The 14,077-nt window shown below is 44.4% G+C and overlaps 1 protein-coding gene across 1 annotated transcript in view; it reads right to left on the bottom strand.

Annotated features, from left to right (window-relative positions):
* Positions 1-14,077, bottom strand: part of LOC115130020 (AF4/FMR2 family member 2-like) — a 178,214-nt gene that overhangs the window by 115,508 nt on the left and 48,629 nt on the right. Inside the window, 2 exon segments of the mRNA XM_029660800.2 lie at positions 9,024-9,745; positions 9,748-9,925. Coding sequence (XP_029516660.2) covers positions 9,024-9,745; positions 9,748-9,925 — 900 coding nt within the window.

Raw genomic sequence — 14,077 nt, 5'->3', positions numbered from 1 at the left:
CTGAAACCAAAATAACAAACTATTTCTCCCAGCTGATAAATAGGGTTTAGCCTCCGGTCGGGCCACCTCTGTATTATATATTCATGGTTTTCTAAACTGCCTTTAACAGCTTCTGCAGATGCAAAATACTAAAAATTCCACTTTTGCTCTTCTGTGTTAAATTTGCATATCTGGTCATGCTCTGCTTGACATACTTGCAAAATTGCACAGCGGGTATTTTATTACAAGCCACCACAGATATTCAGCGACAGCAGAGAGCATCAGAAATAAATTAAAAAGACTAAAGAGCTACCAGTAGGCCACATAGTGTATTGTTTTGCAATGCCTAGAGCCATAAAGCGTTTCTTTTTTTCAGGGCAAGAGGCATGAACCATGCTTGGATGGCGGAGAGGGAAAAGTAATTTAGGGACTCAGGGTTTTCTGTTGCATTAAATTGACTGAGCCCAGATTTCCAACGGCTTAATGTAATGTTAAACCTTAAATGTGGTCTGTATTTGCCATTTGTTCATTGATAGTATGCGTGTAACAGTTGTATTGCAATATTTGACTGGCTTTGGGATATCCAATCCATTTCAGTGTTACTGATAACTCATAGACATTTGCATCTATTTGAAAAGCAAATAAATAAATATCTAATTCCAAGAGACAACAAAGTATGCCACATATAAGGAATGAGGATTGATGAATAGCGAGGGGAGTGAGATACTGTTCAGAGGTGAGTGTGGGGCTTACTATATAGATAACACAGGAGTGACCTCTCCTAGTCCCCATTACGGTGAATGGGTGGGATGGATGGGCTGGCTCTATGAAAGTATGTTTATCATGCTCCCCTGCAATTACAGCATACTAAATCCACAGTGTAATTGTGTTCTGTTGCCATCACTCCGTATTTATAGGGGCTAAAACTAACAGAAAACATGTGGTGTGAGGAAAAGGAGGAGGAGAGGAGGGGAGGAGATGAGGGAGGGCATGCATTTGATGAGGCCTTAGATCATTGCTCATGTATGGGTGCTTTGCAACGCAGTATTACCTATAAAGCATGGGGAAGTCAAGCAGAAATGTTCTAATTCAATATCCAAACATGCTGTGGTTTTCTGAGAGGCCGGCAGAGAGTAGCACTGGGTATCTTTCGTAAAAGATAACCAACCACGACTATAGCTGAGGGCCAATAGGGACCAGATGGAATCAAATCTTCCCTTTCCACTCCCTCCACCTCAGAGAAATAAAAAAAACTACCTTTTAACTGCAACCTCTTCTCAACCTCGCAACCTGAAACCACCTTTCCACTCCTTCACTCATGGGAATCGACATCCAACTTTCTTTCCTTCCTACCATCCATTCTCTGATCTAAAGATATACATGCTTTTTTTAGTGCAACATTTATTTCAGTATTTAAATGTGAGCTGCTGATTCCTCCCAATTCCCTAAGAATGTGAACTAATGCTATGATAATCCACTGGATACTGAATGCGGCTGAGTTTAGGGGTCCTTATTTAAACTCCGCCTTTTCTTAACCACGGAGCAGAAAAGGTGTTCAGACAAGCAAGGAAATAATGAGCATCAGACAGCATGCATAGAGAAACAGAAGCTCAGATGAATAACACACACACACACACACACACACACACACACACACACACACACACACACACACACACACACACACACACACACACACACACACACACACACAAACCTGATATCTAGTCATTCTCTCATTTCAAATCATTTAGACATTTCCCGACAACCAAACCTCAACTTTCCTAAATCAATTGACCGATGAGTAAGAATGGTACTATACGAGTTCTACGTTGGTTTTTCAATAAGAAGCAGCAAAAATGTATAAACAGGTTGAGATTCTAGCAGCATTAATGAAAATACTTTTATTGTTGTTGTTTTTTCTCCCCCCCTGACAAGCAGCCCCGAAAAAAAAAAATTCTGATGGGTACTATGCAAATGATCCCAGCTGTTACTTCTAATGGGGAAGCCTCCTAATAACTGTCCTTTTTTCTAGGGTGAGGAAGAGAGGAAGATTATTTTGTGCATCGCAAATGGCACCCTATTCTCTATATATTGCAGTATTTTTGACCAGGGACCTGGTCAAAGTAGTGCACTATAAATGGAATACAGTGCCATTTGGGATAGCCTTATCTGGCCTGTTAATCCGGTCGGCAGTGCGGGTGACACGTCTGGAAGAGAGGACCCCAAGTATCTCCTGATTAAGACCTGTCTGGGGGATAGGGTTTACTCTACAGGGAGCGAGGGGGTGGCCATTTTTCTCCCAGGTTTCCATCCTGGAGTACAAGGCGAGGCGTGCCTGGTGCTTGGGTGGCTCCACGGTGGGAATGGAGCCCATTATCTCTGGGGATGTGGCAGAGAAGAGGCCTTCTGAAGACACTGTTTAGTCCTGGAGTGTCGCCTAGCCGGTGAGCTGGTTCAGTTAGGGTCTTTTAGAGTGGACTGTGAACAAGTGCTGTTCACTTTCAAAGAGTGGACTGTCTATTGACCAGCAGGTTCACTCCAGTCTTCATTCACAGAGCAGAGCAGAGTAGAGGATAGGTCAGGTCACCCCACTGTGTTGGGAACTCCCATCAGGATATTGTCAACACATATTCTTGACCTCAGTTTAAAGAGGGACTCTTCTATTTGACGTGCCCCTTTGAGGAACATTCAAAGTAGTTTTACTACTAAAGTTTCAAGTTTTATTAGTCGTGTTATTTATGTATTTACTTTTCAGAATCATATAAAGCTGTGATTCAATTAATGATATACAATACAGGACAATTTATATGGGATGCCTTTAGGGGCTTTGAACATAGTCAGATAGTTCTGAGCATATAAAGAATAAGCACAAAAAGCAGATATCGATTTTTAAAGCATGGTACATTCTGTGCAGACACTAAGCTGTGAACAAAGTCTACAGAAGAAGAAGAAGAAGAGGACAGAATATATCGAGGAAAAAGCACAATACACTCATTTCAACCTTCAGGTTTCTTTGATCAGATCCATTCTTACACTGTGATATTCATCTCAGCTTTTTTTTCTCCCTCTTTTCATTTCCCTTTTTTACCCTCCTCTCTGTTGGTGAGGGGGTCTGCCAGGACTGAGTTACAGCACATCCTTTTATGTTTATTAGCCACATTACTCACTAGATCAGTAAATTTGTACCAAAGACTTGCATTAATGAACTATAAAGTGATTTTACAAAGGCGGATGGAAGAACCCATCAAGCATGACTGGGTGAAACGCAGTGGGTGAGGAATGAGGACGTGTGTGTGAGCCCTAGTGGGTGACCTAATTCTCACCCACGACTCACGCGTTGTCAATTTCTATCTCTTCTCACCAGGCCCACCTAAATTATATAAATTATTATATGTAAATATGTTTTTTAACATCTCCTTTCATCTAAGTGCCTTTCTGTTTTCATTTGTGTCATATTAGAGAGTCATTGTCGAGAGGCCTACAGGCGGTGAAACACAACGGAGGCTGATCTGCCATGTTTGAAAGAAGGTTGTGATGTTGTGGACTCTGGTCAGTTCAAGATCACGTTTTTAGGGAATATAAAAATGGTTAAGTAGTATTTAAAGTAGTTCATATCTGATCTAAGATCAGACTTATTTAGATATGCAACAGTAAAACCTTGCTGCTCTCAACTAAATATAATGGATCTGTAAACAGTATAAATCAAGGTAGAGGAGCGCTGGCATCCATCCAACATGGAGAAGAAAGGCCAACCTGGGCCCGACTCTCTCTTCACTCATCAGCCCCTTAACCCCAGTCTCTCAGGGTGTGCTCTCACAGCAAATCCAAACACTTCAGCCCACAGTCTCTCTCTCTCTCTGTCTCTTTCCATCTCCAAACCAGCTGACTGTGTGATGACCAATACCTCCTTGTCATCCCCAATTACACTGTCTTGTAAGGACGATGTTTGTCTCTGGGTTCACTAAACACAACATTATCAAAATGTTAACACCTCTACCTTGACATGGAGAAATAAGCAAAATGTACCCTTTCACAAAAAGACTTCCAAAGCCAAATCCAAGCAAACAACGTCTGTGAGCTTGGTGTGTAATGTATGATTAAAATGTCTGAGTAAAAAGCCATATGGACATAAAGGAATTCTGCAAGTGAATTTGGGTGAGGGGAAAAAACTGTGCTCAAAGAAAATGTTCATGACATCCCAAATTATATTATACTAGGTTCATTATCATCCATACAAATAAAAACAACTGAATATGTAGCTAAAATAACACAGAATATATGTCAGAGCCTTGTTAGTATTTATTTATTATCTACCTAAACCCAGTATGAGGAGTGAGATGACAAATGTGTTGACAGACTAAGGTGGGGACCTTAGTCTGTAACAGGACTGCTTCCTTTGAGGAAAGACTAGAGACTCCAGGCAGGGTGACTCAAACTCAGGGTGAGGGTAAAGGCTTTGTTCCAGGGAAGCTCACTTTCTCCCCCCCTGTCTCTCTCTGTGAGTCTTGGCAGCGCTGCATAATCAAATGTTTCTGGAACTGACTTCCTGTCTGTCCAGTGAGTCAGCAAGCGAGGGAGAGGGAGACGGAGCCTGCTTCCACAGAACGGAGGATAAAGATTTCTGCCCCATGACGCCAGGGGCTGTTTTAATAAGCCAACCTGCTGGTCAGCGTGGGATGTACTGTCTGTCTGAGAAATGGACTCATCCAGTTACTGTTCCAGCCTTTCCAAAACACTGGCTCTGAAATATGCTATTATTATTCTACAGTAGTATGTGATTCTTTTTAATAATATTTCATGATCATTTCTGGGGTCTCCATTTTTTCCCGTATGATGGCTATATGAAAATATAAATCAAACAGCAACATGATTAATTTCTGCTCTCTAAATGCAAACAAGGCCTTTAACATCAGCAGGCTGCTGGGTGGGTGGGGAAACATGGCTCAACTGAGGTCAGATCTACTCCGGGCCCAGGGCCCTGTGTGAATACGTTCCTATGATCAGTCTAATGAGAGTGAATCCCTGTCCCCACATTTGGCAGTCTGGATGAGACAAACTCAGGGCCAGGGCCATTGCTATGCAGCCCACACTCTCTCTCTCTTACTCACGCACTCAGTATATCTGCTGGCAGTTAGCTGACAGACAGGAGTCTGGAGTCTGATGGGTGGCTGGCATTCAGTCAGACAGACGTCGAAGAAACAGACGACTGTGTGTCTCCTCCTCTGATTCACAGCCCTTATGAACTTATAGGAATGACATCATCGTGCTCCAGCTTAGACCACCAGCCCCTTGGCCCATACAATATGCACTGTGGCCCATTCTTTATCAGTACTATCAATGCACACACTTCAAACCTTTCAATCGGCTCAAGTCCACTCAGGTAAGTAAAATAAATAGAGAGAAAAAAATGAATAGAGGCATATTCAAGCCTTTAGGCTTATACCACTCCAGAAATATTAAATGTCTCGAGGGCTTTGAGGAAAAAGAGAACAACAATCCTCAATGCATTGAATATGTAAAACGTTGTCTCTATATCTCTTCCATATCCATCATGAAGAGCGCCTCCTAAACCTCTCATTGTCTCGTCAAATCGTGTGCTTAGTGAGGCTAGAGATAAGGCTATTAGTTCTATAAAGCATGTGTAATGCCTGGTGCAATAACAGTATTTTTTTTTTGGGGGGGGGGATCAATAGGTGTTATCTGCTTTCCAATGTTTCATACTCCCTCTCTGACATCAGAGGCTGGCCAGGCAGAGCTTTTCTGAGTGAGCAGTGAATGCAGCTAGGCCGCTAATCAATAGCCTCAGTATTAACAGGATGCTTCCAAAGCCATTTAGCAAACCCTTATCACTCTGGGATTTCACACTCAACCTGTCAAAATATTTTCTCCAGGGGCCGAGTGGAGAATGAGAGGAACATTTCACGCCTGTGAAGTCTCCTCTCCCACACCCGTTTGATTTGAAAGGGGGATGAAAGTGATATCTCTCTTCTCTTTTCAGAGGGTTCAGCTTGTATAAAGAGTAGAGGAGGATGTTAGATGGAGGAGCTTGAGGATAAGATAATCTAATTAGGCTGTAAAACAACAACAACGGGTTGTGTAGTGTTAAGGATGGGCTCTTGCACACGGCCATGAGGGGAAGAGTAATTACCAAGCATATGAATATTACCACATACACTAAAACAACGGCTATCGAGGTGGGACTTTGAAAACGAAAAGGAATACAACCTGGGATGATTTTTTTGGCTTTAGTTATTCTACACCTATGCTTGTTGAGAAACCTGGATAAATATAAGAGGATAAACAACAAAACAGAGGGCTCTCAGGAGACTAAGCTCAATAGAATCTACTATTTTTAACAAACTATAGTCAAACAAAATAAATCAAAGTTCTTGAAGATGTTTTCTCTTTTCCTGACAGACGCTTCTCTCTCTCTCTCTCTCTCTCTCTCTGTCTGCCTGTCTCGCTCTGACTAACTCTGCGTGTCTCTCAATTTCAGTTCACTTACTCCCTCTCTCTCTCTCTCTCTCTCTCTCTCTCTCTCTCTCTCTCTCTCTATCTGCATCTTTCTCTTCCTCCCCGTCTCTTACCGAGTGACTCATCTGTCAGTGAACGAGCAGAGATGGTGCTCACCTCCACCCCCCCCATCTCTCCCCAGCTGGGCTCCACTATGCTCTGCTGTGCTGTGCAGGGGGTCCCTCGCCTTCCCTCCCCACCCCGTTTCCCTTCCTGCTCCAATAACAACATCCATCTCCATTCTCCTCTAAGCTGACCGCATCCCGGGCACAACAAGCAGCTCTCCAAATCCCCCAGGTTTTCAGCCTTGCCACATGCTTAACTGTACGGTGTAACTGCGCCATATGCTTCCAAGATTCGAGATAGCACAATTTGTAGTGGGGAATAGCCTTCGACTACACTATTAAAGAAAGGGAACAGCTGGTTGGCGCGCCATGGTTGGGTGCCTGTGTGTCAACCTGTTCAATCATACGTCAGTCTTGTTTATTGTTGCTTATCTACTTATTTATGTGTTCGCTATACAGGGACATGGTGTGTAGATGAGTAAGTCTCACAGGAGACACTGTATTTCATGCACTCCTAGCTTCCTCCAATAACAGGAAGAATACTACAAATGCATTTCTTTGTTGGAGACTGTGGCCTGACCTCCCACATGGCAGAATCTCCATAGTGGCTCAATTAGCGAGGCTGGCCACTGAGAAACGGTGGGGAAAGGAGTGAAGAAAGAGGCTGCAGGGGATTGATTGGTAAAGAGTGGGTACAGGAGCAAAGTCCAAATTCTCAAAGAACCGTATGTGTAGTTGCTTCAGTCAATCACTTGGTCACCTCACATCATTCTTCAAATACTTTGAAAAACATGAATTTGACTTAATTCAATGGTTGAGGGAAATTAATCCTTATCACTGGTAAGTAGAGTGAGTGGTGAGTGGGGCCTCTCTTAGTTCTTTCCGTCTTAATCTTAGCCATGATGAAATTCTCAGTCAACTCCTTTGTGGAATCCTGATCTATGATATACCTCCAGGACTGCATTTACAAAGGCAGGCCAATTCTGATATTTTGCCCAATTATTGTCATAAAATGTGATCTGATTGGCAAAAAGACCAGTTCGTGGAAATATTGGGCTGCCTTTGTAAACGTAGCCTAGATGCCCCAATGTATAAAAAAAAAAAATCTGCACCAATTCTCATTTTTGCTCTATCTGGTATTATAATGGTATGGGCATCATCGTGTTTGGATATTTATAACTGGATACCTCCCATGTAGCTATTTTCTCCTCATGCACTGTCCTAACTGGTGAGGAGGGGGAGATAAGGAGAGAAGAGAGTACGCCTTGGCTAATTATGTTCAAGATTAAACGGAGCGGGTTCCAATCAGGTGGACAACGTTTTCTAAAATAATGAGTGCGTGACCTCAGGTGAGAATACATTAGGACGGATGTTGTGTTAACCTGCAAAGCATTCGAAAAGCAGCAGGGCCCATTTTGTCTGGTTCAAAAATATTCTCCAGCACGCCACTGGCTGAGAGCTGAGACAAATGCTCCTGGCATTAAAATGAACATCCCTTGCCTCCCAACATTAGAACAAGATAAACAGTCGGGGCTAAAGTCGTCACAACAATAGACTCTCAGCCCTGCTTGTGTTGCTGACACACAAATGAACTGACATGACAGGCCTTCAGATCACAAATGACTCCAGACTAAGATTGTCTGACTGTGTCAAGCTAAGAGGCTACAAGGAGGGATAAATGCATTGTTTATGCTCATTAAACAAGACTTCCTCTCAACTATCAGCAGTAACTGATGAGTATTAATTTGCAGTGTTGTAAACTGTTCAGAAATAATAACGCATTCATCATCATCATGTATACATGACAAGCCAATTACATACAATATTATGGGAGGAACAAGCCAAAAATCTGGAGGCTAAAACAAAGGTTTATACAGTATTACATATTTAGGATATATTATATATAAACCCATAAGACCACAGGGTAAATGCTAAAACTCTAACTGTAATACAATCCATCAGTGAGGCCAAAACAAATCATATGTCAGAACTAGTTACATGAATAAGTAAAGCGGGCCCATGTGAATTAAAATGGCTATTAATCATGAGTGAGTTTCCACCCGAGATTCATTTCATAGTGAGGGATTGTAGGGTGTGTGTGTGTGTGTGTGTGTGTGTGTGTGTGTGTGTGGGGGGGGAGTGGATGTAAGGAAGGCCCCTTAACCCTGCGGCCCCTCAGCTGGCTGGGTTGAGGACCAGGAGTCGCCAGGAGGAGGAGAACTGAACGGCTGATTATTAATAAGAGCTCTCCATTATGTCAGGCTCAGTCTTTGCCAGGACTCAATGAAAAACAGATCAGGCAGGGGGAAAGGCACAGGCCAAACTTATCTGGCTGAACTGCTTTCCCCTTCCTACTGCCAGACGATCTAACACAGAACAAGTGACCTGTTCCCAAGCATTTACTATCTATTAACAAGCCGTGTGTGTGTACTGTAGAGTCAAGTGAATCATGCAGGTACCTACCTCCCCAGTCTGTGTCAGGGTCAGCTTAGGCAGCTTGCTCTTGGAGCTGGTGGTGGTGCTGCCAAAGGCTAGGTTGCTGTAGCCCATGTCCCCCACTTCCAGAGGAGGTTTGAGCTCCGGGGAATCCAGGGGCACCTGGTCCTGGCCGTCCATGGGCCGAACGTAGGCCGTGGGCTTCTGCTGCTGCACGGCGCTGGGCTTGACATGCAGGCCCTGGGGGAAGGTTGGCGTGGAAAGGCCGCTGGGCAGCAGGGAGGTGGAGGCCACGGGGGAACTGGACCCGTGGGAGCCCGGCTCCTGCTCCAAGGGAGACTTAACATGATTGTTGCTGTCCTTGTATCCGCCATGCTCAGCCGCCGAAGGGGCCTGCTGCTGCCCAGCGCCATGCCTCCTGGAGGTGGAGGAGTTGGGGCTGCTGCTGGAGTCTCCCTTGTGGCCCACGACGTCGCCCTGTGAGCTGAACAGCTCCTCGTGTCTCTGGGGTTGCTGCTGCTGCTGCTCATGGGTAGACAAGTGTTTCCCCCTGCTGCTGGTTGGTACCCCCACTACCTGCCCCCCCACCTCTTGGGTGCTGGTGCTGCTGGAGCAGTGGGCTCCCTGCAACCAGTCGGAGGAGCGGGACTTCTTGGAGCTCTGATGGCCGCTCAGCCGGGTGGAGCTGGTCAGGGATGAAGAGGAGGGCGGAGGGGGCATGGAGGTGGTATTGTGCCCCGTGCCCGTCCTGTTGCTTGTCCTCTGGGCCCCTCGGTGAAGAAGCTGGGGCCAGGGGTCTGGGGAACAGAGTTCTTGGGGATCCCCACCAGGTGGCTCTGGTTGGAGTGGCTGGTCAGCAGCTCCTTCATCTCATCGTAGTTCCCCAGAGTGTTCTGTACCCGGTTGGCCAGGGCATCACCTTTGTTGGTCTGCAGAGACAGAGAGAGGAGAGACGGTGAGATGTATAATGTATAGATATTCAGTTCCTACTATATACCCCCCAGCCCCCTCCACCATGTTATCATCATTCCCCCACTACTCTGACAACAGACAGAGAGCAGCAGGTCATCAGAGCTACACCTAATTACAGACAGCCAGGAACACTGCAGGCAGTGTGTGTGAGAGAGAGGTTGATGTAGAGAAGGGTGCAATCATGCCTCAGTGAGCAAGACCATTAGGCTGTACATCAAGCAACTCTGAAAATGAAAAAGTAGCCCCTTTTCTAAGCTAAAAACAGCTATCATTACAGAGTCTAATATGCACCTTACAAACTGTATGAAACTATAGTTCTATCCAAAGCACTTTAATAAATCCATCTTTAAGATGGCACAGTTGGTGTATTAGCGTGTATTAAACAAGTGATTAAAACAAGCATTGTTAGTGTGGATCTATAGATAATAGATACCTTGTTTAGGTTGTTGGTCCCCCCCAAAGTGGATAGACTGGTTGCTTCTGTCTGTCAGTATAAAAAGACAGTAGTTTATAATCTAGTCACACTGGGGGGAATATAGTAGACCAATAGGATGACCTTGATAATCTTATAATCTGTTCAACTGTATTCTTAGTCAATAGCGATATGTGGCAATGTTGACACACTCCTGTCTTCTAATATCCTTTCTCTCAGGGGTACACTTTAATCTGTAGAAAAACCTCCAAACAAATAATTTTGCAACAAAAGGCCCTTGTTATAATAATTGTTTTCTTTTGGCTAGTTCAGCATATAATTATTTTATACTGGGCTTTTCAGACAAAAAGGCATGCAGAACCACCCCCAAAACTCATTACTTTCATAACAGGCAACATTCTATTTAATGTGCAACACATTACTGTTAAACTCAGCCCAAGCCTGTGTTTACTGGTCTTTTACGTGTGAGAGGCCTAGTAAGAACGTACAACAATTGCAGATGCATTATGCTAAGATACACGCTACATAAACAGAGATTATAACATCTATTCGAAAATAACTGCAAATGAAGATTCATTTCAGTCGCACAATAAAATTGCAGAGCCATGCAAAGCTGTTTCCTGTATAGGGATATAATTAGGCTATTCAAAGGAAAAATGATAAATATGTACAGTGTAGCAGCGTATATCCCTTTGGTATCACAGAGGACTGTGGTGGTGATGATAGCGCAACACTCTGTCAGACTCAGGAAGGATAAGTCTGTGTATTTGCACAATAATCAAATAATGGTTGATGGTTAAGGGGAAGGGAGGGTGTGAAGCATATAAGAGCCATTATGCTGCTGGGAAGGGGAATTATCTGCTAGGTGTTTAACCTCTGACCTCTATAAAAAGAGAAGATGCCAGCTAGGGCTAAACTGCTCTCTGCCAAGACTCACCCCTGACCACCCCTGACCTTGCACAGCATCACTATAATGTCCCCCATAAAACTCTAATGGCCATGCACTTGTTGTTCCAAAATGTATTACAATTAAGCTCACCCAAATGGATAACTATGCCCGAGTTACTCTCCATGTAGTTGTTGCTGAGCAGTGATGGGGGAGGTTGATATTAGGGACAGAAAAAGGGGCAGTTTATTAGGACACAGGGGTATAGAGAAAGAGTCGGAGATAGTATCCAACTAGAAAACAGGATAGCTTTCAAAGGATCTTTTAAAGTCCCGGATGTGTCCAAAAGAACAGTAGGTCTCCAATGAGCAGTGATACATTTACATTTGAGTCATTGAGCCGACGCTGTTATCCAGAGCGACTTACAGTTAGTGCATTCATCTTAAGATCGCTAGGTGGGACAACCACATATCACAGCCATAAGAAGTACATTTTCCTCAATAACATAGTCAGAGCTAAACAAATGTGTCCTTCTTTCCACCATTGGGGTGCTAGGACAGAGAAGAGCTTGGACTGGACTGAGCGGGAGCTGCCCTCCCGAAGGGGTGGGAGGGCCCAGAGACCCGAGGTGGCAGATTGGACTGCTTGGGTTGGAGTGTATGGTTTGAGTGCGTGTGTGTGATACACACTAAGGAGTGGCCCCTGTATCAGGCCAGTCATAACTTCAGAAACAAGAGAGGGAAAAGACTCAAACAGCCCTGACAAGTGCCCCTAACAGTAACAGCAACGTGTGTTTGAAAATCCAGCAACCAGCCCAAAGCAGCAGTCTGTTTTCCACAGTCTGTGTATCGTCCGAAGAGGAGCCTAAGCACACACAGGTTATTTAAGCCATGCTGTGAGGGCTCAATATTTTTAGTGAGTGTGATGTTGAAGGGGCACTTGTGGACCTCCCAGATGCTGTCATTCTCAGTGAGGGGAAAGCAATGTGGACGACAGTGCACAAAGGGCTCTTGTGTAGAGAAGGAAGCCCTGGGCTGCTGGAGTAGACCTGGAGCTTGAGTTGGAGCAGGGCTGTCCTTCAGTGAACTGACTGCAGTCGGACTGCAGGCTAACTACAGCTGAGGACTGGAGTAGCTTCACTAGAACAGAGAAGTATAACAATGTTATCTACTATATTTTTTTGTTACACTGCTGTAATCTTTTTTTTTATACCTTTATACTAGGCAAGTCAGTTATTAAGAACAAATTCTTATTTACAATGATGGCCTACTTGCAAATCCCCCCCCAAACCCGGACGATGCTGGGCCAATTGTGCGCCGCCCTATGGGACTCCCGATCACGGGCGCTTGTGATACAACCCGGGATCGAACCCGGGTCTGCAGTGACGCCTCTAGCACAGCGCCTTAGACCGCTGCGCCGCCCAGGAGCCCATACTGGAGCAGGTTCTAAACAATGATTAAAGTACCTCCGTCAGAACTCCTTATCTTCATGGAACAAAGGCTACAATACTCCACTGCCTACATGAACTCATGCCATCAGCTGACAAGACTTCTGCTGAGCTGATCCCCATTACGCTAAAGGCTTCCAGTGACATGTCTCATACTTCATCTCTTAAATCAGAGCATATGGCATTTCTTCAACGGGTGGAGACTGATGAACCTTTGCCTGCCGTGTTTCTCGACTCAAATGGGAAAGGTTTTAAAAAGAGAAAGGCACTCATCAAGAGGAAAGCAGCTGGCCTCTTGTCAATGGACATTTCTCCCCAGGAAGCAGCTCTGTTGAAGTGTTTGTGTGTGTGTGTGTGTGTGTGTGTGTGTGTGTGTGTGTGTGTGTGTGTGTGTGTGTGTGTGTGTGTGTGTGTGTGTGTGTGTGTGTGTGTGTTTGCAGTGAGGATCTGAAAAAGCTTTTGAATAGAAGAATACTAAAGAGACAGACTTTGCATGGTGGCAGGCAGCAGTAGTGATGTGCCGGGTCTGGGCACTAGGGCAATACCACTCTGTGCAGGCCAACAGGCTCGCAATGGGAGGCTTCGTTTGCTCTCTAAATCAGCATCAGATCCCACAGTTCACACCCTGCCTGCCACCACAGTTCTGCCACCCCACCACAGCTCTGCCATCACAGCTCTACCAAGCAATCGTAAAGCACCTCACTGGGATCATGCCTTAATGCTAGCCTTTTATGATTTAACTGAGAAACAGAGAGCAAAATTAAAAGCTAATTTGACTATGAGCTGATTCATACAGTACTGTATGAAGGGGAAAGTTGGTTTCATCCATACAAAGTTTGCTTTTTGTTGTTATCATATCACAGCATAGTAAAGAGGACTCCTGTGGATTTTCAAGGATGTGAGTGAATGGGATTCTGTGTGGAGAAGACATTGACACATTTCAAATATTGTCTGTAAGTGCGGATGTTGAGAAATGCACAGGCTACAAGGGATACGTTACAGGGATATTATATAGGGTCCTTGAGACCTTACAAAGAAATAAATCCATCTCATGTCATCCCAGCACTAGTATTTGTGTCCAAAGTTTATTTACCTGGAGTTGCGTGCCAGTACATTATTGTCTCCAGCCTAAAGCCTATAGGCTCCTACTAGGATAAAGGAATCTGCACTGTTGCTACAATACAATACTATGATGGGCTGTAGGCTGATCCTACAATGATGTTATGTGCACTGTTCTCTCACACTGCTTGTCATGGGATTGGCAGTGTTTACAATGGGCCATCTGTTAACAGTTATTTGCCTTCAATTCGGAAATTAAGAAAAATCTGAAAACTTAAATCTAA

The sequence above is a fragment of the Oncorhynchus nerka genome, linkage group LG6 (genome assembly GCF_034236695.1).
Source record: "Oncorhynchus nerka isolate Pitt River linkage group LG6, Oner_Uvic_2.0, whole genome shotgun sequence".
NCBI classification, from domain to species: domain Eukaryota; kingdom Metazoa; phylum Chordata; class Actinopteri; order Salmoniformes; family Salmonidae; genus Oncorhynchus; species Oncorhynchus nerka.
This window is presented reverse-complemented; position numbering and strand designations above follow the sequence as displayed.